The sequence below is a fragment of the Melanostigma gelatinosum genome, assembly GCF_949748355.1.
Source record: "Melanostigma gelatinosum genome assembly, chromosome: 19".
Lineage (NCBI taxonomy): Eukaryota > Metazoa > Chordata > Actinopteri > Perciformes > Zoarcidae > Melanostigma > Melanostigma gelatinosum.
Window position 1 is genome coordinate 1904500 of NC_136652.1, and position 22229 is coordinate 1926728.

At 39.6% G+C, this 22229-nt stretch overlaps 1 protein-coding gene across 2 annotated transcripts; it reads right to left on the reverse strand.

Annotated features, from left to right (window-relative positions):
• Positions 1-9893: 9893 nt before the first annotated feature.
• gtf2a1 (general transcription factor IIA, 1) lies at positions 9894-20460 on the reverse strand. Of its 2 annotated transcripts, none has more exons than XM_079290585.1 (10): positions 20247-20460; positions 18464-18565; positions 18116-18314; positions 17262-17326; positions 16169-16244; positions 13878-13999; positions 13313-13417; positions 12792-13055; positions 12388-12477; positions 9894-11497 (listed from the first exon to the last, which is right to left on the reverse strand). In XM_079290585.1, the coding sequence occupies exons 1-10, from the start codon at positions 20274-20276 to the stop codon at positions 11390-11392; spliced, it is 1161 nt and encodes a 386-aa protein (XP_079146711.1). In that variant the 5' UTR covers positions 20277-20460; the 3' UTR covers positions 9894-11389. The 2 variants fall into 2 exon arrangements, with proteins under 2 accessions (XP_079146711.1, XP_079146710.1); XM_079290584.1 differs by having other exon boundaries at positions 13860-13999.
• Positions 20461-22229: the final 1769 nt, after the last annotated feature.

The following is a 22229-nucleotide window of genomic DNA, read 5'->3' on the forward strand; positions in this document are numbered from 1 at the left end:
TATGATAATCACAAATATATACTGCTAAAGCCTTGTCTCTCCTCTGGAATGTCATGGTTGTTTTTCTAGCATGATCGTGACATTTTTCCATCCTCTTACGGAAACAAGTGACTTATACAATCAGCAGAGATAGCTTTGCCTTCGCCGGGAGAGCTTAAAGCGAATACAGCTGAGACATGTGTGAGCTGCACTGCTGTAACTTGTGCGATATCGAGCCATTATGAGTTAAAGGACACCCTCTACCAATGGCAGCTTAACATCTGGTTAGCATTTCATCTGCTGGGTGACATTTTTTTCAAGGAAATATACAGATGAACAGGGGGGACTTTCCAGGAAAGAGAGATCATTTCAGGCCTTTTTTAATTTAGCTTGCAAAGTCGTGAAGTTATTTGACCAGACAGCTGAACAATGTGTTTCAGTATGGAAAGTATAGTACATTCCCAACCCTATACCACTCGTATGGATTCTCTAAATATCAGTAAGATGAAACCTCAAAAAGTGGAAGGATTTTGATTTTTAAAGTGGAAAGTATTAAGAGTGGCATCAGCTCCAGGCTTTCAGGTCATTATTTTCAGCTGAATATTTTCCACAGCATTGTGTCCATCTCCTCCAATCACCCATCAACAACAATCCAGTGTGGACCCTTCAAATGCTAAGCACTGGAGCTGGAGCATGATGTGCCTGGCTGCATTTGTGAGGGGCCTCCTCCCTTCCACTGACAGTTAATGTTAAGCCACATTTCATACTTGTTTCACGAGTGTGCACATGTCCGGTTTGATAAAAATCAAAACCACTTCACATTTGCGAGGGTGAGCGCGAAGGTGCTGGGGATGGTGACATACCTGCCCTCTGAAACTACACCTCAATTTAGGATAACAAAATCAAAAAATCAGAGATTATATCAGAGAAACCAACAGACTGAAAGAGCCAAACGAAGCGATTGAGACTTGGACTGGATTTATTTTGACACTCTTCATGTCGCTGGTTCTCAGGCCTGCCTCATCATTCCTCCATCAGTATTTCAAATAAACCCATCGCCAAGCAGTTCCTCAAATAAGCAGGGCAGGACACGACAATGAATCGCGCTTACACCAGATTATGTTGCTAAACTCAAATACAGTGGGAAAAGAATCATGTGAAGGACTGAACAGAGGAATTGTGGTTTTTATCATAACATTTAGAATAGCCTTGGACCTCAGAGGAGGTCAGAGTCTTCAAGTATCCATCCAGCTCTTGTTGCTGGGAACAGAAAATCCCTGCATTTATGACGTCCCTCCTTAAATGATTCCATGGGCCAGTAGGCATGGACGGTCCTCTTCAAGAGTCAAGTTTCTCTCGCTCACAGAAAAAAACTCTTCAATCACTACTAGAGTGAACCACAGAGTTGAAGTCAGCGTTGTTCTGAACGTGGTTCCACTCTTCAACCATAACACTTAGAACAAGTTCTATATTTTCTACTGTCACCAAACATTCCACCACAACATACAGTTGATCCGTGAACAATAAGAACCTCACTCTGTGTGTTATCTATTTGAGCGAATGTCTGGGTCATTACAAACTCTTTTACGCTGCCCAGGTGGAGTGCATGGCATGAGGCCAAAATGACTAAATCAGAACTACCTAAATGTGCACAGGAGGAACACCTCGCTAATGGCCTCTGGCAAAAATACAGTTTCAAATAAATAGAGCCGCATTTAACATTCTGAACCAAAAAACGATTGTCTATGTAAATATATAGAAGAGTAACGTCTACCTGAGCAGAGAAGGAAGTCCCTCTCTCTGTGTGCGCTGTTATCAGAGCTTCACCTTGCTTTGTGCCCTTTGTACCCTTTAGTGCATGTTAGTGCATGTGAGTGTGCACACGTAGCTCCGACGCACCGGTTCCCCCTCAGGTAAACACTGTTATCTCTGTCAGCAATTTTGCCGTAGTTTGCGCTGTTAGTGCCGTTAGCACCGTTAGCTATGAGGCGCTGGCTCGCCGTCAACATATTGAAAGACGTATGTGTGTTGCAATCCGTGGTGAATCAGGATAACGTCTAAAGGCAGCTTGAAGGTGCAGTATAACTCAGGAATACAGGGTGTTAATATGACAGCAAACAACTTTTGCTGTGTAAAGATATGGTGTCTAATGTAATGTCTACCTGAGCAGAGAATGAATCCGAGCTTCTCTGTGCTTTGTTTGCATAGCCAGCCGCAAGTCCTTGTTTGGCTCACGGTCGGCGCTCTGCACTGCTCTCATACAGTGGTGGCAGCTGATGCGTGGAAGCATAGCACTCACCCTTTGGTTCACCCGCAGGTAAACACTGTTAAGCTTGGTTTAGACTCCCCCTGGTGAAGCCAGCAAGTGGTCGCAGTGCTTAGTCATGCCCCTCTAAAGTTTTGTAACTAGGCACTCACTGCGAACACCCTCTGAGCTTTTCAGATGTGACTGTCTTAAATAGTTAATTGATATATGCACTAATATGACGTCTGGTGATTTTAGAAAAATGGCCAATTCTTATTGAAATGCTCTAGAAACAGGAAGTCTAAAACGTTTACGTTTGAGTATATATTTTGCCAGCTAAATCAAATTGTTGTAGTGCATTGTGTAGGTTGGTTTAGGACGTTTTACAGTTTACACTTCTTCACAGTACATTTAGTTTGTCTGCCTTTTTTTTAGGAGAAAAATGCAACAAACAGCATGTTGAGCACTTGAACCATGGTGCCACGCAAAAAGTGTAAACAGAGCTTTAACTCTGTCAGCAGTTTTGCAGTAGTTTGCACTGTTAGCGCTGTTAGCGCTGTTAGCACCGTTAGCTGCAAACCGCCGGCTCAGAAGTCACCATGTTGAGAGCCCAAGAGAGGCAATAGAAATCCCAATCTTCTTTACCGTTATGCATTCACAGTGTGGAACTCATCTGTACATACAAAAAGTGACAGAGGTATTTGTGTGAAGAACAATAAAACAAGTTTCACAATAAACCCTGCTAACTCACCTGCTCAATCGCTCAGTGAAGTGGGCATACTTGTCATAGAGGAGGAGTCAGACACTGTTCAACAAACATGCCCTTCACTTGGAGCTTACTGTGATTTAGACTTGATTTGACAAAATCACAAAAGACTTGACTTTAATGAGAACACAACTTATCATGACTTTTTGCCCTTTGATTTGAAATAACTGGATATCTTCTGCAAGCTCAAAGATAAGAATTTACCTCACAGGACAGTGAGCGAATCATAGCAGGAAGAGCACAGGGGTTACTAACAACTAACAATAGCTCTGTTCTATTCAAGTGTCCCATTAAGCCATGACAGTGTGACAGTGAGCCAGCATGCCCTATACCAGAACCCTGAAACCGAAGTAGCTACATGGAATTCAACAATGGATGAAAACCAGGAAAGGAGGAATCTCCATTAGAAATGGATAGAGGCTCTTTGTTTCAAAGAGCTTCACAGACTACGATAAACTCAACATGTCTCAGCCAACAGGCCTGACTACTACATTCCACTGAAGCCTACAAACTCTATTTTACCATGCAACTGATTGGCAGTCCCCGTCAGTTAGGTGGTAAGCAGAGAAAGCTATAGAGTCTAAGTCAGACATCTCCAGGGCCTCATTATAAGCTTCAATCGCCAGCAGCACAGACTAGGTTGGAGTGCCCAGTAGTAGCAAGAGGGCCCACTTCATCAGTAGTAGCCAGGGTTACATTCTTCCTCCACTAGGTCTGTTCGGGACTGAATAAGTCTTTGTGAAGCATGATATATCGTAGAAGTGACAGCTTGCATCAAATCCATTTACAATCAAGGGCAGAAATCTCCATGAAGTTTCCGATTCAGCTTTACTCCCAGACAGCACCACACCTTTATCTCATAATTGCCCACAAGGAAATACACAGGGATTGTATGAGTTTGGTTAGGAATTATAGGAAAGGCAGGGAGAACGCCCAGTGCTGTGCATAAACTGACAGCCATCCAGACACCGGATTACACAGCTCCAAAAGTGGAATTGAAGACAGGCTGAGGCAGATTCTGGGGTTCACACGTCCATGTAGCATCATATGTAGTGAGGAAGTGATTTCCAAACAGGGCTCCCTGTACCCCACAGGCTAGTTCTGCAGTTGTTAACACACGTGGAAAGATTAGTGTGACTAAACTCATTTGGAAAAAAAAGAAAAGAAAAGAAGATATGATTAAAGAATATATAGTCTACACATTTTGGGTCAGCTGTAAGACTTGAACACAATATTACAATATTAACTAAAGGTAATGGATGAACTGTTACAATATTAACTAAAGGTAATGGATGAATTGTTACAATAGTAACTAAAGGTAATGGATGAATTGTTACAATAGTAACTAAAGGTCATAAATGAATTGTTACAATAGTAACTAAAGATAATGGATGAATTGTTACAATAGTAACTAAAGGTAATGGATGCATTGTTACAATAGTAACTAAAGGTAATGGATTAATTGTTATAATAGTATCTAAAGGTAATGGATGAATTGTTACAATAGTAAATAAAGGTAATGGATGAATTGTTGCAATAGTAACTAAAGGTAATGGATGAATTGTTGCAATAGTAACTAAAGGTAATGGATGAATTGTTACAATAGTAACTAAAGGTAATGGATGAATTGTTGCAATAGTAACTAAAGGTAATGGATGAATTGTTACAATAGTAACTAAAGGTAATGGATGAATTGTTACAATAGTAACTAAAGGTAATGGATGAATTGTTACAATAGTAACTAAAGGTAATGGATGAATTGTTACAATAGTAACTAAAGGTAATGGATGAATTGTTACAATAGTAACTAAAGGTAATGGATGAATTGTTACAATAGTAACTAAAGGTAATGGATGAATTGTTACAATAGTAACTAAAGGTAATGGATGAATTGTTACAATAGTAACTAAAGGTAATGGATGAATTGTTACAATAGTAACTAAAGGTAATGGATGAATTGTTACAATAGTAACTAAAGGTAATGGATGAATTGTTACAATAGTAACTAAAGGTAATGGATGAATTGTTACAATAGTAACTAAAGGTAATGGATGAATTGTTACAATAGTAACTAAAGGTAATGGATGAATTGTTACAATAGTAACTAAAGGTAATGGATGAATTGTTATAATAGTATCTAAAGGTAATGGATGAATTGTTATAATAGTATCTAAAGGTAATGGATGAATTGTTAAAATGGTAACTAAAGGTAATGGATGAATTGTTACAATAGTAACTAAAGGTCATAAATGAATTGTTACAATAGTAACTAAAGATAATGGATGAATTGTTATAATAGTAACTAAAGATAATAGATAAATTGTTGCAATAGTAACTAAAGGTAATGGTTGAATTGTTGCAATAGTAACTAAAGGTAATGGATGAATTGTTACAATAGTAACTAAAGGTCATGGATGAATTGTTACAATATTAACTAAAGGTAATGGATGAATTGTTGCAATAGTAACTAAAGGTAATGGATGAATTATTATAATAGTAACTAAAGGTAATGGATGAATTGTTGCAATAGTAACTAAAGGTAATGGATGAATTGTTACAATAGTAACTAAAGGTCATGGATGAATTGTTACAATATTAACTAAAGGTAATGGATGAATTGTTGCAATAGTAACTAAAGGTAATGGATGAATTGTTATAATAGTAACTAAAGGTCATAAATTAATTGTTACAATAGTAACTAAAGGTAATGGATGAATTGTTACGATAGTTACTAAAGGTAATGGATGAATTGTTATAATAGTAACTAAAGGTAATGGATGAATTGTTATAATAGTAACTAAAGGTAATGGATGAATTGTTACAATAGTAACTAAAGGTAATGGATGAATTGTTACAATAGTAACTAAAGGTAATGGATGAATTGTTACAATAGTAACTAAAGGTAATGGATGAATTGTTACAATAGTAACTAAAGGTAATGGATGAATTGTTACAATAGTAACTAAAGGTAATGGATGAATTGTTGCAATAGTAACTAAAGGTAATGGATGAATTGTTACAATAGTAACTAAAGGTAATGGATGAATTGTTACAATATTAACTAAAGGTAATGGATGAATTGTTGCAATAGTAACTAAAGGTAATGGATGAATTGTTACAATAGTAACTAAAGGTAATGGATGAATTGTTACAATAGTAACTAAAGGTAATGGATGAATTGTTGCAATAGTAACTAAAGGTAATGGATGAATTGTTACAATAGTAACTAAAGGTAATGGATGAATTGTTACAATATTAACTAAAGGTAATGGATGAATTGTTGCAATAGTAACTAAAGGTAATGGATGAATTGTTACAATAGTAACTAAAGGTAATGGATGAATTGTTACAATAGTAACTAAAGGTAATGGATGAATTGTTACAATAGTAACTAAAGGTAATGGATGAATTGTTACAATAGTAACTAAAGGTAATGGATGAATTGTTACAATAGTAACTAAAGGTAATGGATGAATTGTTACAATAGTAACTAAAGGTAATGGATGAATTGTTACAATAGTAACTAAAGGTAATGGATGAATTGTTACAATAGTAACTAAAGGTAATGGATGAATTGTTACAATAGTAACTAAAGGTAATGGATGAATTGTTACAATAGTAACTAAAGGTAATGGATGAATTGTTGCAATAGTAACTAAAGGTAATGGATGAATTGTTACAATAGTAACTAAAGGTAATGGATGAATTGTTACAATATTAACTAAAGGTAATGGATGAATTGTTGCAATAGTAACTAAAGGTAATGGATGAATTGTTGCAATAGTAACTAAAGGTAATGGATGAATTGTTACAATAGTAACTAAAGGTAATGGATGAATTGTTACAATATTAACTAAAGGTAATGGATGAATTGTTGCAATAGTAACTAAAGGTAATGGATGAATTGTTACAATAGTAACTAAAGGTAATGGATGAATTGTTACAATATTAACTAAAGGTAATGGATGAATTGTTGCAATAGTAACTAAAGGTAATGGATGAATTGTTACAATAGTAACTAAAGGTAATGGATGAATTGTTACAATAGTAACTAAAGGTAATGGATGAATTGTTACAATAGTAACTAAAGGTAATGGATGAATTGTTACAATAGTAACTAAAGGTAATGGATGAATTGTTACAATATTAACTAAAGGTAATGGATGAATTGTTGCAATAGTAACTAAAGGTAATGGATGAATTGTTACAATAGTAACTAAAGGTAATGGATGAATTGTTGCAATAGTAACTAAAGGTAATGGATGAATTGTTACAATAGTAACTAAAGGTAATGGATGAATTGTTACAATAGTAACTAAAGGTAATGGATGAATTGTTGCAATAGTAACTAAAGGTAATGGATGAATTGTTGCAATAGTAACTAAAGGTAATGGATGAATTGTTACAATAGTAACTAAAGGTCATGGATGAATTGTTACAATATTAACTAAAGGTAATGGATGAATTGTTGCAATAGTAACTAAAGGTAATGGATGAATTGTTACAATAGTAACTAAAGGTAATGGATGAATTGTTATAATAGTAACTAAAGGTAATGGATGAATTGTTGCAATAGTAACTAAAGGTAATGGATGAATTGTTATAATAGTATCTAAAGGTAATGGATGAATTGTTACAATAGTAACTAAAGGTAATGGATGAATTGTTGCAATAGTAACTAAAGGTAATGGATGAATTGTTACAATAGTATCTAAAGGTAATGGATGAATTGTTACAATAGTAACTAAAGGTAATGGATGAATTGTTACAATAGTAACTAAAGGTAATGGATGAATTGTTGCAATAGTAACTAAAGGTAATGGATGAATTGTTGCAATAGTAACTAAAGGTAATGGATGAATTGTTACAATAGTAACTAAAGGTAATGGATGAATTGTTACAATAGTAACTAAAGGTAATGGATGAATTGTTACAATAGTAACTAAAGGTAATGGATGAATTGTTATAATAGTAACTAAAGGTAATGGATGAATTGTTGCAATAGTAACTAAAGGTAATGGATGAATTGTTATAATAGTATCTAAAGGTAATGGATGAATTGTTACAATAGTAACTAAAGGTAATGGATGAATTGTTGCAATAGTAACTAAAGGTAATGGATGAATTGTTACAATAGTATCTAAAGGTAATGGATGAATTGTTACAATAGTAACTAAAGGTAATGGATGAATTGTTACAATAGTAACTAAAGGTAATGGATGAATTGTTGCAATAGTAACTAAAGGTAATGGATGAATTGTTGCAATAGTAACTAAAGGTAATGGATGAATTGTTACAATAGTAACTAAAGGTAATGGATGAATTGTTACAATAGTAACTAAAGGTAATGGATGAATTGTTACAATAGTAACTAAAGGTAATGGATGAATTGTTATAATAGTAACTAAAGGTAATGGATGAATTGTTGCAATAGTAACTAAAGGTAATGGATGAATTGTTGCAATAGTAACTAAAGGTAATGGATGAATTGTTGCAATAGTAACTAAAGGTAATGGATGAATTGTTGCAATAGTAACTAAAGGTAATGGATGAATTGTTACAATAGTAACTAAAGGTCATGGATGAATTGTTACAATATTAACTAAAGGTAATGGATGAATTGTTGCAATAGTAACTAAAGGTAATGGATGAATTGTTACAATAGTAACTAAAGGTCATGGATGAATTGTTACAATATTAACTAAAGGTAATGGATGAATTGTTACAATAGTAACTAAAGGTAATGGATGAATTGTTACAATAGTAACTAAAGGTAATGGATGAATTGTTACAATAGTAACTAAAGGTAATGGATGAATTGTTGCAATAGTAACTAAAGGTAATGGATGAATTGTTGCAATAGTAACTAAAGGTAATGGATGAATTGTTACAATAGTAACTAAAGGTAATGGATGAATTGTTACAATACTAACTAAAGGTAATGGATGAATTGTTACAATAGTAACTAAAGGTCATGGATGAATTGTTACAATATTAACTAAAGGTAATGGATGAATTGTTGCAATAGTAACTAAAGGTAATGGATGAATTGTTATAATAGTAACTAAAGGTCATGGATGAATTGTTACAATATTAACTAAAGGTAATGGATGAATTGTTACAATATTAACTAAAGGTAATGGATGAATTATTCATCAGATGGGGTTGGGGAGTTAATCTGACAAAATAGGAACCAGTATCGTATTGTAATAGAGAATACTTTTCCACTTGAATTAAGAGGTTTACAGTGACACTCATGTCTTAGCCTGTGTAAGAGTAGGGATAGGGCTTTTTTTCCAAAGTTAATTTCAGTAAAAGAAAATGTAATAAAAAAGTGTGAGAATACATTTCCCTTATCCGAACAGCAGTTAGAACACACAACAGAACATTCTGAAAGCAGAGAATACATTTTTAATCGACATCCTTTTCATAAGTTAATCTACCATTTGTTTATATCGAAACAATTAAAAAAGTTCAAAAGGCACACGCAACATCCAACAATAAAGAGAACATAAAATAACTAAGCAACTGTGAGCTGACTTTTTTCCTTTTACTAATAACCATGGAGAGCTACTGAATGCGGAGTGTTCTTCCTGAAATATGTTGGAAAACTGTTGGCACATCTATATTTATTATTTGAATTCTATTTTAAAGTGCCTGTTTTTTCCAGTGTACATTCATCAAAATAGATGCAGACAATTACTGGTAGTCTGTGCAAAACAATCTTGATTCAAAATATGATTGTATTCCCGTTAGATTATGGATGGGGGAAATGTAAAAAAATGTAAATCTTAATTTTTCATTGGTTCTGCATCAGTAATCTTGTCAGTGCTTCCTTAGTATTATTCGTCTTGTTAAAATCATACTCTATATTGCCAACTATCAACCAAATTGACACAACAGTCAAAAAACACATACTTTATTTCAAATTGCTGCAATAAGGGCACTAAAAACAAACTGCAGAGAAACACACAGGCCCCCAAGTTCAACTCGCTTCAATAGAAAATATTCTTGTTTAAAAGTCATGAATAAAATGCAAGCCCAGGAGAACATACGGTGGACGAAATGATTTGAAACACAGCGTTATGTAGCTTTGTCCAACCAATAGAGAAAAAAAGGAACACTTATTAGATTATAAGAGCAGTTTGGTGCAGCTTTCCAACCTTTCAAAACAGAACATTTCAGGAATAAAGAAAAAGAAGACATCGCCTTGTCCCCACCAAAAAAAAGAAATAAAATGAAATTGTAATCTTTTTTTCCTGTTTTATCAGACATTTTGAGATTATGGGTGTGCAAAAAACCCAAAGAAATACATTACCAGAGTAAAGAGGTGACAGTGCGTGTGTGCGCACGCACACACACACCTGTACAGTCAGTCCCTGTATCACACACTCTCTCCCAACACAAACGGAGCACGCTGTGGCTATTGATTAACTTGACTGATTTCACAACATTGATAAACTGACAGTGCAAATTCTCAGACGGCTGCAGGGAACTAAAATAAGAGCAAAGAACACCGGCGGGACACACCTTCAGACAGTTTGTACAGTTCTAAAATGAATTCAGTGTTGGAACTGCTCTTCCTTTTTTTGTTAAGATTAAAGATGGAATGAAACTCCAGAGAAGCAGATGAGAAAAATAACAGTATTTTTGGATTGAGCACTCAGATTAAAATAATGCCTTTAAATCACTATTAGGTAGTCTAGAATTCATGTAATTGTACCTTCTTTTTCTTAACCCTTCATGAAACATTTAAAAAAAAAGGTTTAAAACAATAACAGGTTGTTAACTACATAAAACCCTTCGGAGCATCATTTTCATGAACATGAATTGAGACAGAATTACGATCCAAGACCAAAAATTAGAAGCCAAAAGTTGATTCTGGCCGCTCTAAAGGCAGCGATCTTGACTGGTGGCACTAAGTTTGGACTTCAATGTAGACACGAGTCAATCCAGTCAACCGACTACAGTGCATCATGAAGGTGTTTCTCATCTACGGAGATATAATGAATGACCTCTGACCCTCCTGTGGCGGGGCAGGTCACCCTGGTCCACTACACCTGCATGAAGTGAAATGCTTACTTTCCACTGTGTGTGTAATTCTCTCAGGAAAAACGTAGAGAAGCCAGGAAGAAGCAAAGAAAGATCAAGAGGACTCTGTTCACAGGCTTTCACTTCCCCTGTAGGTTTCTCACCCCGAAAGGCCAGCCGGGTGTTTTTGACAACACCCGGGTTGTACGGTACCTCACAGTCCGCTGGGTTAGTCAGAGTTCTCAAAGACTCACAGGTTGTTTCCTGACAGGAATCCAGTCACAGGCCATGGAAGGATATTGAAGTGTCTGTTAACTGGATAAAGGGACTTATAGAGTTCCTGCTCCTGTTGCTTTCTTTCTTCTCCTTCACCATTCAGCATCCCCAATGGCTTTGGAGAAGACATAGTCTTTCCCATTCAGATTCATGATCCCGTCCTTCAGGTGGAATTTCCATTTGTTCTTACTTCTGTGAATCTGGGGAGGAAAGAGAAGGAAATCAATGGTGTAGGCGTCAAAGACAGATGGACACCGTTTCATCTTACAATGGACACGTCTCCAATGTCTTTATCCAGCGTTGACCAATAGATCTTTAGAAGCACTGAATGGGGGGAGGCAGACATCTCCCGAAACAACACCACCGTTTAATTTCAGCCCGCCTGCATGCACGTTTTAGCCCAACACTGTTGAAACAGAGCAGCTAGTATTGCTCGCTGTGAAACCCCGACGGAGGAGAGAAACAGGTGTGACGTATTCTCGCTGAGATGAAATGAAACCAAACTCCTGATTATGTTCCATCACTGCATCAATGCAGACTCGTTGACGTCGCATCGTGACGCATCTTAGAATCGAGAAAGTTCCACACCTCTTATTAGCATTTCATATTTCTGTGATCCACTTAAGGGTGTATGACGCTGGTGATCAAACATTACACTTCAGGCAAAAAGGGGCATCTACCAAAAGCAGTGCCAATATCCAAAAGTAAAGGATTGCAAAATGTCTAAATTTTTACTAAATGCTAGCAACTGCCATGAGACAAACAATTAGAGGCATTGATCACATTTACAAAGGGACTGTATGATGGAGGCATTCCAGCTGAGCCAGCATGAATGTTTTACTTCGGTCATTTTGTTGGTGGCTGAAAAGGTTTATTTATTTATTGCTGAAAAAACTAACGAGAATCAACATTAGCCTCTATGTGTGATAGTCCTACAGTAGATGTGTGATCTGACCAGGGTTACACACTTAATATACTGAAATTAAACTAACTACTTACAGTGTAAATCAACAGGTATAAGATAATTACACATTTTGAATATTCATACGTTTAGTTGTGCCATGTTCTCACAGAATGGATGACTTCTTACCTTGTCATACTGGCACACCACTACATTCTCTGTGTCAAACAGCTCCTGGTCCTCCTCATCACTGACATCATCACCACTATTCAGAGGCTCCTGGTGAGGAAACCAAACCAACAACATTACATCTCGTTGTGATAAAAACTCAGAGTGTCCCATTGGTCATGTTACAGGAAGGTCTATTTATATTTATTATACCTGGAAAAGAAGATATCACTACACAATATAACATTCTCCTCATCATGAGATCATATTGCTTTTTGACAGATAAAGCCATACTTCTTAAAACACTGACTCACTAACAGCTTCTTAGTCCATCTCTGCTGAGCCTGAGCTCATCCAGAACCACAGCACAGCAGCATCTGCTCTGTGTCTGTTTCACTACAACATTTGGTTCCTCTGGTGCCCACCTCTTCCACCTGCCCGTCCTCTCCCCCATCCTTGTCCTTCTCCTCCTCCTCATCTTCATCATACTCCTCCTCATCCTCGTCCTCCTCTGAGGAGGTGTCTCCGGTGCCGTCCGCCTGCAGTATCATGGGAGGCTGCTGCTGCTGCTGGTTCTGTGGCTGCGGTAGGACCTGTGGTGCAGCTGCGCTCTGGACCTGCTGGATCTGCTGGACCTGAGCTGTTGCTGCCTGGCCAGGCTGCTGTGCCAGAGCTGCTGCCTGCATCACCTAACGGCAAACAGTGATTGTCAGGTTAAGAATTTGTATTAAAAATGTTTTTAAATCCAAATCAAGCTTCCTGTCTGACGTTGTGCTACGGACATCATTAACACACCAAACAAGACACCGATGGCCATTAGAAACATAAAGAGGGAGGAGATATAGTGGAACCACATAAGAATGTTTCAGACAAAACTCTTAATGTAAAGCAACCTTCCAGAAGAGAGCAACTCGATATGTTTTGGAGGAATTGAAGAAGTGCTGACCTGTGTATTGCCTTGGACTTTGTTTCCTGAAGCTAAGACGATCTGCTGCGGCTGGATGATAACTCCTGTTTGCTGGGGCAGGCCTCCCTGCAGAGGAGCCAGCACCTGGACACAGTAAACAGGAAGAACTCACATTTTGCAAAAGCTCTGGCATGAACATTCATGTATTGTCTTTGGAGACCTGTGAAGGAATTACACGTTAAAATGCCAAAAGCTATTCATTTAAAACTCAACTGACTTATTGTAATTGTGGCTCATCATGTAGTGATGCTGCTTAATTTAGAGAAGCTTCTGATAAAAGGTCATGGATAAGATGTCTTCGGGTGAAGCCGTGATGTTTGAGTCATTTTCATGGCATTTCTTTTCACATATTTCAAGTCTTTATTTCCATGAGATGGTTCTTCCACTGCTTCAACACCAGAGGACCCACAGCCATGCAGCCAAACAGCTTCCTGGTCTGTATACACTATGAGCTGTTGATTGTTGTTCTGAAGACCACAGATAAAAAGATAGGTGGACTCTGTTGACCAAAGTGAGGTGTTCCTACCTGTCTAATGGGGCATACCTGCTGTATGACCGGGGCCTGCACGCCGCCAGGCTGCATCTGCTGCTGCAGGAGGATCTGCTGCTGGGGCTGGATGATGTACTGAGCCCCGTTGGGAGCACGGACCACCTGCAGGATCTGACCTGAGAGACCGTGAAACAGAGGAGCTGTGAGTGCTGGAAGAGTGAACGTATCGATGAACTAACTTAAAAGGGACAGTTCACCCCAAGTTGTCAAAAATACATATTTCCCCTCTCACCAGCGGGGCTTTTCATCAGTCTAGATATTTTTGATGTGAGTGGCCTAGTGTTGGAGATAGACCGTAGAGATGTCAGTCTTCTCTACAATATAATGGAACTATAAGGCACTCGGCTTGTGGTGCTCAAAGCGCCAACAAATACCTTTGAAAGATTCAACAGCAATGTCTCTCTAGAAATCCTGACCTGGTTACTGAAGATAACCCACAGACCTGGTTGTGAGCAGCTTCATGTGGGAATTATTTTCTTTCTATCAATCCACATCCGTCAACCGTATCACCGCGCAAAAGGAAGCGCACATCTACTTGTGGACGAGAGTACTTATAGCTAACCGATACCGCTAGCTCAGGGATTCCCAAAGTGTGGCGCGTGAGCTGCCTCTAGGGGGTGCGAGAGAGGGAAAATGTAATGGTGGTCTAATGGTGTAATAATTAATATTAAATATAAGTTTCACAAAAACATGAATGGAACAGACTGTCTCTTGTTTGTCGTTCTGGTGTTGATGATGATATGTCCCTTGAGGGTTGCCGTAGCGAAGGCGCAACCCCCGCCTCTGGCCAAAGGAGAAAACAACAATAAAGAGAGGAGCCGTGGGCTGATTGATACAAGATGTCTAATCTCCTGACTTCAGTTATTACTGTATGATAAGTGCCCTTATACACAAACCCAAGACGCTCGGTTACATGAATTATAAAAATTCCCTTTGTAAGATTTAAATTTAAAAACGTACAATTTAATAAATAAATGCACTTCAGCTCCTGCCGTCAGACTGTCTTTTACGTACACTAGCTAGCCTAGCTTGTGCAGCTAACGTCAGCTAACATTCATGCAAATATGATAAACTAGCTGAAAATCAGGGAAACTGTCAGCTGGGACATCTGAAGCTATCGGTCATAAAAGAGGGGGGGGGGGGGGGGAGGAGGAGGAGGAGGAGGAGGAGAGAGGTGCGTTGGGGAGAGACCGGGAGAAGAAATCGAGCCAGAGTCAGAGGAAGATGAGACGGAGGAGACCGAAAGGAGGAAGGGATAGCACAGACAAATCGGGAGCACATCGGCCCATCGCGGAGTCAAGGTGAAAAAAGAGGAAACGAGAGTGAGCATCAGACTGGGAAAACAAGAGGAAATATGATGAAAAGTATCTGTGTCTGGGCTTCACTTGGATTGGCAACGCAGATTCCCCAAAGCCACAGTGCGTGGTGTGCAGTGAGGTTCTGGCTAACAGTCTGAAGCTCTTATTTACGTCGCCACCTGAACACCAAGCAGCCAGTGCAAGTCAAAAGCCCCTTACATTGTTTATATCGAAATTGGAGGAGTTACAAAACAGCCAAAAACAACTGCAGTCTCATTCATGTGTGTGGTTAATTGTAAATTAAATGTGACAATCTGCCTCTGAGCCTGTGCGTGTGTGCTCGCATCCTTATTGCTCTTTAAAAGTGACGCCTTGTGGAACTGAAAGTTATTGAAACGTTGTTGCAGTGTTTCAGGGCGTTTTCACACCTTCAGTTCGTTTGCTTTGTTCTGATTCAGGGATTAATATGATACAATGTTGCAGTTGCCCCTTTGTTCAGTTTGTGTTCACATTGCATTTAACAGCGCACTAAATCTTATAAACAAACGCCACGCGCGAGCAAACTGTTCTCTCATTGGTCCGATTTCTATGCGCTGTAAATAGGCTCTGTTGCTTTTGTTTTTTAAGGTGTGGGGGATTGGGGGTGCGTGAACCCGGTCGGGATGTAGAAGGGGGTGCGTGGCCTAAAAAGTTTGGGAACCGCTGCGCTAGCTCACCTAGCACCCAAGAGGACGCCATTCAAGTTTACATCCTGCGCTGGCAGGAGCACGAGCCGACATCAGACTGCTCACAACCAGGTCAGTGGATCGTCTTCAGTGACCTGGTCATGATTTCTAGAGAGACATTGCTGTTGAAGGTATTTCGATACAACCGATATCTCCAACACTAGGCAGCTCACACCAAGACTATCAAGATTGATAAATAGCAATACAGGTAAAAATATATTTTTCCCGTTTTGATGCACAGATGAAGCAGCGAGTGTTTCACCTTGGCTAGTGATGAGCTGTTGGTATGGGGTGACCCCTGTGGGCAAAGCAAGGGTTGCTGCTGTAGCTGCTGCACTCTAGAGGAGAAAAAGAGAACACACATGAGGGAGTGAAACACGGCAGTCAGGTTCTCTCTCTCACACACACACACACACACACACACACACACACACACACACACACACACACACACACACACACACACACACACACACACACACACACACACACACACACACACACACACACACACACACACACACACACACACACACACACACACACACACACACACACACACACACACACCAGCATGTTAGGGTTCAAGCAATGTGAGAGTTTAAGGTTGTCACGGTGTAAATGTTCTACACACCAGGTACACACAGGAATATGTGAAGCGTTAAGTACATTTCTCTGGAGAGATTTAATATTCATGAAATACAACACAACTTAAACCATTAAAGTGCTAAAATTCATATTTCCTTGGCTTCTGTGATAAAAGCATTTGTTCATTTTACCTGCCAGGTTTGATGGCAAAAAGGTGAACGGAATTTGCAAGTAAAGCTTAAACAAAGCGTCTGAGAGTCAAGACAAAAACAACACTTTACTAACACAGCACAGGTGCAGGCCTCGACACCAACAGATGGCTTGCTGAACCGAAGTGTTGTTGAGAGAAGGAAGGACAAAAGGATGGGAAGTGCTGACACTCTGTTGAAACTGATGACGACAGAGTGTGTTTGTCGGTGTGCGTGAGACAACGGGAGCGTGTGAGAGGATGCTTTATCTCCACTGTCATCTAGGCTACAGGTCCTCCCTCTCCTCTGCTCTGCTACTACACCAGTCACCCTGCTCTGAGGCAGAGACACATGAACATCTTCCTCTTCTTTTTGGCTGACTGTAAAATATGTGCCTGGATAACACATGTTCTCTCAATAACAACATACCACACTATCAGAGGGCCTCAGTGATTGAGGGAGTCACTGTAAATGTGTGCACAGTTGAGATCAGTCACATTGCATTGGCTGTTACTGTTATGAGCATGAATCATCAAACTATAATAGCATGCTCATTGTATCTGTACATTATCTACTTACCATCCCTGTTGCACTCATGTGCTGTAGAATCTTGGAATCCTGAACAATAACTTGCTGCTGGGGAGCTGTGCAGAGAGACATGTTGATGTTAACATACCATAATATGCCCCAAAACTTATTAGAATGTACTGCAAACAAAACTATTAAAAGAAAAGAATATCGCACACAGTTGATTCTGTTCCTGCTTCGCCTGTTTCCTGTTTTAAATAACTTCAGGTACATATTTAAGTGTTCTGTTTAGCTGTAAAATGAGAATGTGTGCTGTGGGTCACAAACTTACTCATTTTACAGATAAACACGAAAATATGTTTCTGAAATGATTTGAGGAGAGAAATATACAATGCTGTAACATAATCTTGATTCATATTTGATCAGTGCTGCCTAGTTAGACAGTGTTATCGTAATTCACTGCCAGAGCTTGACAGCTGTGATTGGTTGTTTTGGTGGATTCTTATGGCATCAGGAGCACTAAAGGGAGACAGAGGAACCTGAGTGTTTCTGTCTCGTGTACTACCGGTACTTGTGTACTACTGTCAGGATATAGTGACAGTTTGATCAAATAACACAAACAGTTACTTTTATTTGAGTTACCAATTTCAGCTTTAAAAAGGTTAAAATACTCTGGTAGTGTAATAATTAAACTTTTTGTATGTCAACTTCCGTCAAAAAAGCCTTTTAACAGAGGAATTCTCTCCAAAACCACTAAATTTCAGTAGGAAGTCAGTATATGACTTGTCCAAATGGATATTTGTTTGTGTAGAGAGAGCATTCACAGATGTTCGATAATTCTGCTGTCGCATTTAGAGATAGTTGTTGTTTACCAGTGCAGTGTGGCAGTGACAGTGCCGACCAACCTTGCTGCTGCTGAGGGGGCAGAATGACTTGCTGGGCCTGTGCTGGCTGGGTCACCTGCTGGACGTGCTGGACGTGTTGGACGTGTTGGACCTGCTGAACCTGCTGCTGAACCTGCTGCTGAGCGGCCTGCAGGGCTGCCTGCTCCTCAGTATGGAAGCCCTCCACTGCCTTGGACTGCAACAGTTTGTTTTCCCACAGCTGGAGCATCAGGACGAAGAAAAATAATGTGAGATTTAATAATACTTTGTGATTTACCATTTTCATTAAGAGCATAAATGCACCCCGGGCCTTCACAATATGCATATACTTCATTCGTGTACAGGGGGGTGAGGAGGGGGGACGGTTACCGTTTTCAGCTCCAGAAGCACCTGCTCATCCACTCCCTCGTCCAGGAACAGCTCTCGCACCTCATTGATCACATCCTCAATCACTGACTTATATAGTTTAGGCTATGAGGAGGCAAGCACAGAAACAGGAAAGACAGCTTTCATCACTGTGTTTGATAAGGAAACAAACATATCTGATGATCAAAGTTACCATTTAGGGCCTACTTTTACATTGACCATATGGCGTTGGTATTCAGAAATGTTGAATAGGAACACATCAGTTACTAATAGTGCTGCACAGCTGCCATGACAGCAGCAGAACATTAAATGTCTAACAAACCATGTGGATATACATTCAGTTTCCGCTCAACAGATAAGTATACTTTAGTAGGTTATAATAAAGTAATAGTCGGTGTATATCCGTTTCAAATATTTAACTCGATTCTAATATTGGTCCATGGAAATAAAAGCTGGGCGTTTAGCTAGAATGCGTCTATTATAGATACAGTATGTATGTATTGGTCTGTAGGCTACATGTCCATCTGTCACCAACAACAGTATTCAGTGTGTCCCTCGGGATAACGTAGCATACATGGCGCGCGCGCTAACTACAGCGCGTGTAAACCGTTTAAATGTCTACAGCGAGACAACAGTCGCATTTCCGCTCGTTAGGAAAGCGACACAACATTGGAAGCCTCCGCGACAGACACAGACAGCACACCGCGTTCACTGAACTGCATCGTCCCTAATGTCCGCAGCACGGACCTCGGTCTCTCCTTCCTCCCCCTCGGCCCGTCTGCTTCTCCACCATTTAAAGCTTAGTCTGCCGTTTATATGTAGAGGCGGTGACGTAGCGTCGAATAGCACCTTCCCATCCCGGCTAGTCTATATTAGAGAGCCAATATGGCCGTATAAAACCAGGCGGCAGTAAAGAGGAGGGCCAGAACCGGAGCGAGGGGAGACGTGGAAGCCATTTTACGGAGCGGCGAAACGCGCGCCAGACAGCCCCGTACATTGAACAGTATGTGTCGGAATGCTAGGATGTTTTCGGTGTGTTATATTATGGCTGCTCGGCTTTGACCAAGTAGTATGGCCGTGTCGCTGGACTACTTTGTTATGAGATGGGTATAAGTGGTGGTTTGGGACGGCTATCCTGGCGTGGAATGGTGGACAATGAGGAGGCATTAGACTGAGCTTTGGCGGCGTTCAGCTAAGGAGACTTTAATCAACAGAAAAAGCATAATTCATTCGCAGTGGATGGTGGCGAGGTGCTTTGCGAACATCGGCATCTATGAATTAGGCTAAATAAACTATTTAGCTTATTTAACGTTACAGACTTGTCCGTTGATGTCGGACTGATCGACACAAGCATTGCTTTGACCTCAACTAAACAGCACATATATCAACTCCAATTCATTGAGCCATACATATGATTTTAGAGATACACTTATGAACTAACTCACGTTACCAGCCAACTCATGACAGCCTCGACTGGACAAATGGCCCATAAATCAACTTTTGCGTTTTCATCCAACCCTAACCTTCCAGCACCATCTTGACTGTAACGTTACAGCTCCCTTGCATTAGCCAGACGGCTTCATCTGAAGAACAATCTAACCTCAGTTTCGAAGAATGATTAAAATGGCCGATTGACTGAAGTTAGTCTTCATTTTATTTGATAGAACAGTGAAGTGTTTGTTAAAGCCCATTCATTTTACTGAATGATAAAAAACAGCTCGTTGACAGCGGTCTCTTATCTTAACCCCCATTTCCCCGCTGACAATCCTTAGAGATTGATCCTTACCACTGGGTTCGAGTTAGCCGAGCTCGCCATTATACGCGTAGTGTAAAAACCACACGGAAATAGGTGAGAAATAGAGCCAAAAAATTACAAAAAACGACTTAAAACAACTGGGAACGGTCTCTTAAAACAGCCGGCATTACTTTTGTAAATAAAACACAGTTTTAACGGTCTTATTTACAATCCCGGGCTGCGACTCCCAGCCGTCCTCCTTCCTTCGGTGTCCTGCTTTATATACTGAGCGTGGAGCTGCGAGTGCGCGAGACATAGGGCAGGGTCAGTCCGTACATCGCGCGAGATCTCGTTCGGTGTATGACGACCACGCGACACGCTTTCCGCTGGGAAATGTAGTTTAAACGTGTTTAACGTGGTACGCGGTAAATAAACGTGCACAGATCGCATTAGCGTTATAATGCTCAGTGATCTTGTTTACTGAATAAGGCCAAGTGTAAATATTATGACCCATATAAGGAGATAATCACAATATCACACGAGCCATAGTTTCCACACACTGGTAGATCATTAAATAATAAACCCATATAAAACATGGACCTCAGTTTGAGCATTCATGTGTAGTGTTTGGTGATAGAAGTTAGTTGACATAACGGTGCGAATTCCTGCACAATCTGAGGACAGAGAGGAGAAAGGACAGTAAAACCACACTCAACCCAGTGTTTAGTAATTGGTCTCCATTAAGACTTTAATCTGACTATTTTAATCTATATCTATATGCTAACTAACTCACTCTGGAAACACTTCTGTATTCTGTTTGAAGTTATTTTTGCCGATACTTTTGTCAATGATTGCTTGTTAAGATTTGACGTACCTTCCCTTTTCATAGATTTTCATTCCAGTGTTTTACTATTGTAATTCGATTTCTGTAGTGTAACGGTACTTCTATATGGGAGTATTTGGTGCCTTGTTTATGTTTCCAGAGCACTATTAATGTAGTAACATCTTGCTGCCACAAGAGTGTGATCACACCACATCGCAGAGCTCCAGAAGCAAGCTCTCCTTTTCTGAATTCAATAAGGGAGTCATTGTTTTTTGGGGGGGATTAGCCACATCCATAGGTTCTGTTACATCATAAATACACCTGTCCTGATTACAAGGGGAACATTTCCAGAAAGTCATTAAAGCTTTGCAGTAAATGAGAGCTGACAAGAGAACGTTACCTCCACTTCTGTCTCCATGGAAACTTGCCTCATTGGTCATTGTGTGGATATGGACGATATCTCTCTGTGCATCAGTCCACTTAGCGCCTCAGAGTGCCTCCTCCAGGGTGGAATGTCACAACTGACTTCATTACATTATTTCACTAAGGGGAAATTAAACGTCGACCCGACACTGATGAGAATATGCTTTTGAATTCACTTGGAACCTTTTTCTTTAAAAAAACTAAAACGCAAGTGTTAGTTGTAGAAAGAGATGACAGGAGACTTGTGTTCAGTAGGTTTGATAGGTGTTCTATGAAATGTGATCAAGTATGAAGCTGCATAATGCGAGGCATGTCGTCACTACCTTTGAGTCTCACTCTTGGTGACAGAGTGGTACGATGCCCTCTAAAGATCTAGAGAATGCACACTTTTCTCCCCCTCTTTCTTTGCTGTAGTTGCATAGCAACAGAGGAGCTGCTAGCTCCAGTTGTGCTGCTGGTGGGAGCGCTGCACAGGGAGGCACTGGCTCCAGATTAAGCCTGTCTCGGCTTCAATTATGAATGGGCTTCCACTGCCACATGGCTCCAAAATGGCACCACTCAGATTGATAAGGCGCTAAGGAACTCTTTGGTACAGTCAACTCTTTTACTTCTTTCCATAAGGGGGACGCTGAGTCTGACTTTAATCAGAAGTATTGAACTTAAAAGATTAGAGGAAGTAAATGAATAATTAACTGGCGGAAGAGGCATGGTTATGATAAGACCCTTGTTGATGGGAATATGTGAGGTACATGATTGGGGTCAGTCTTGAGAGCAAATTAAAGAGTCTC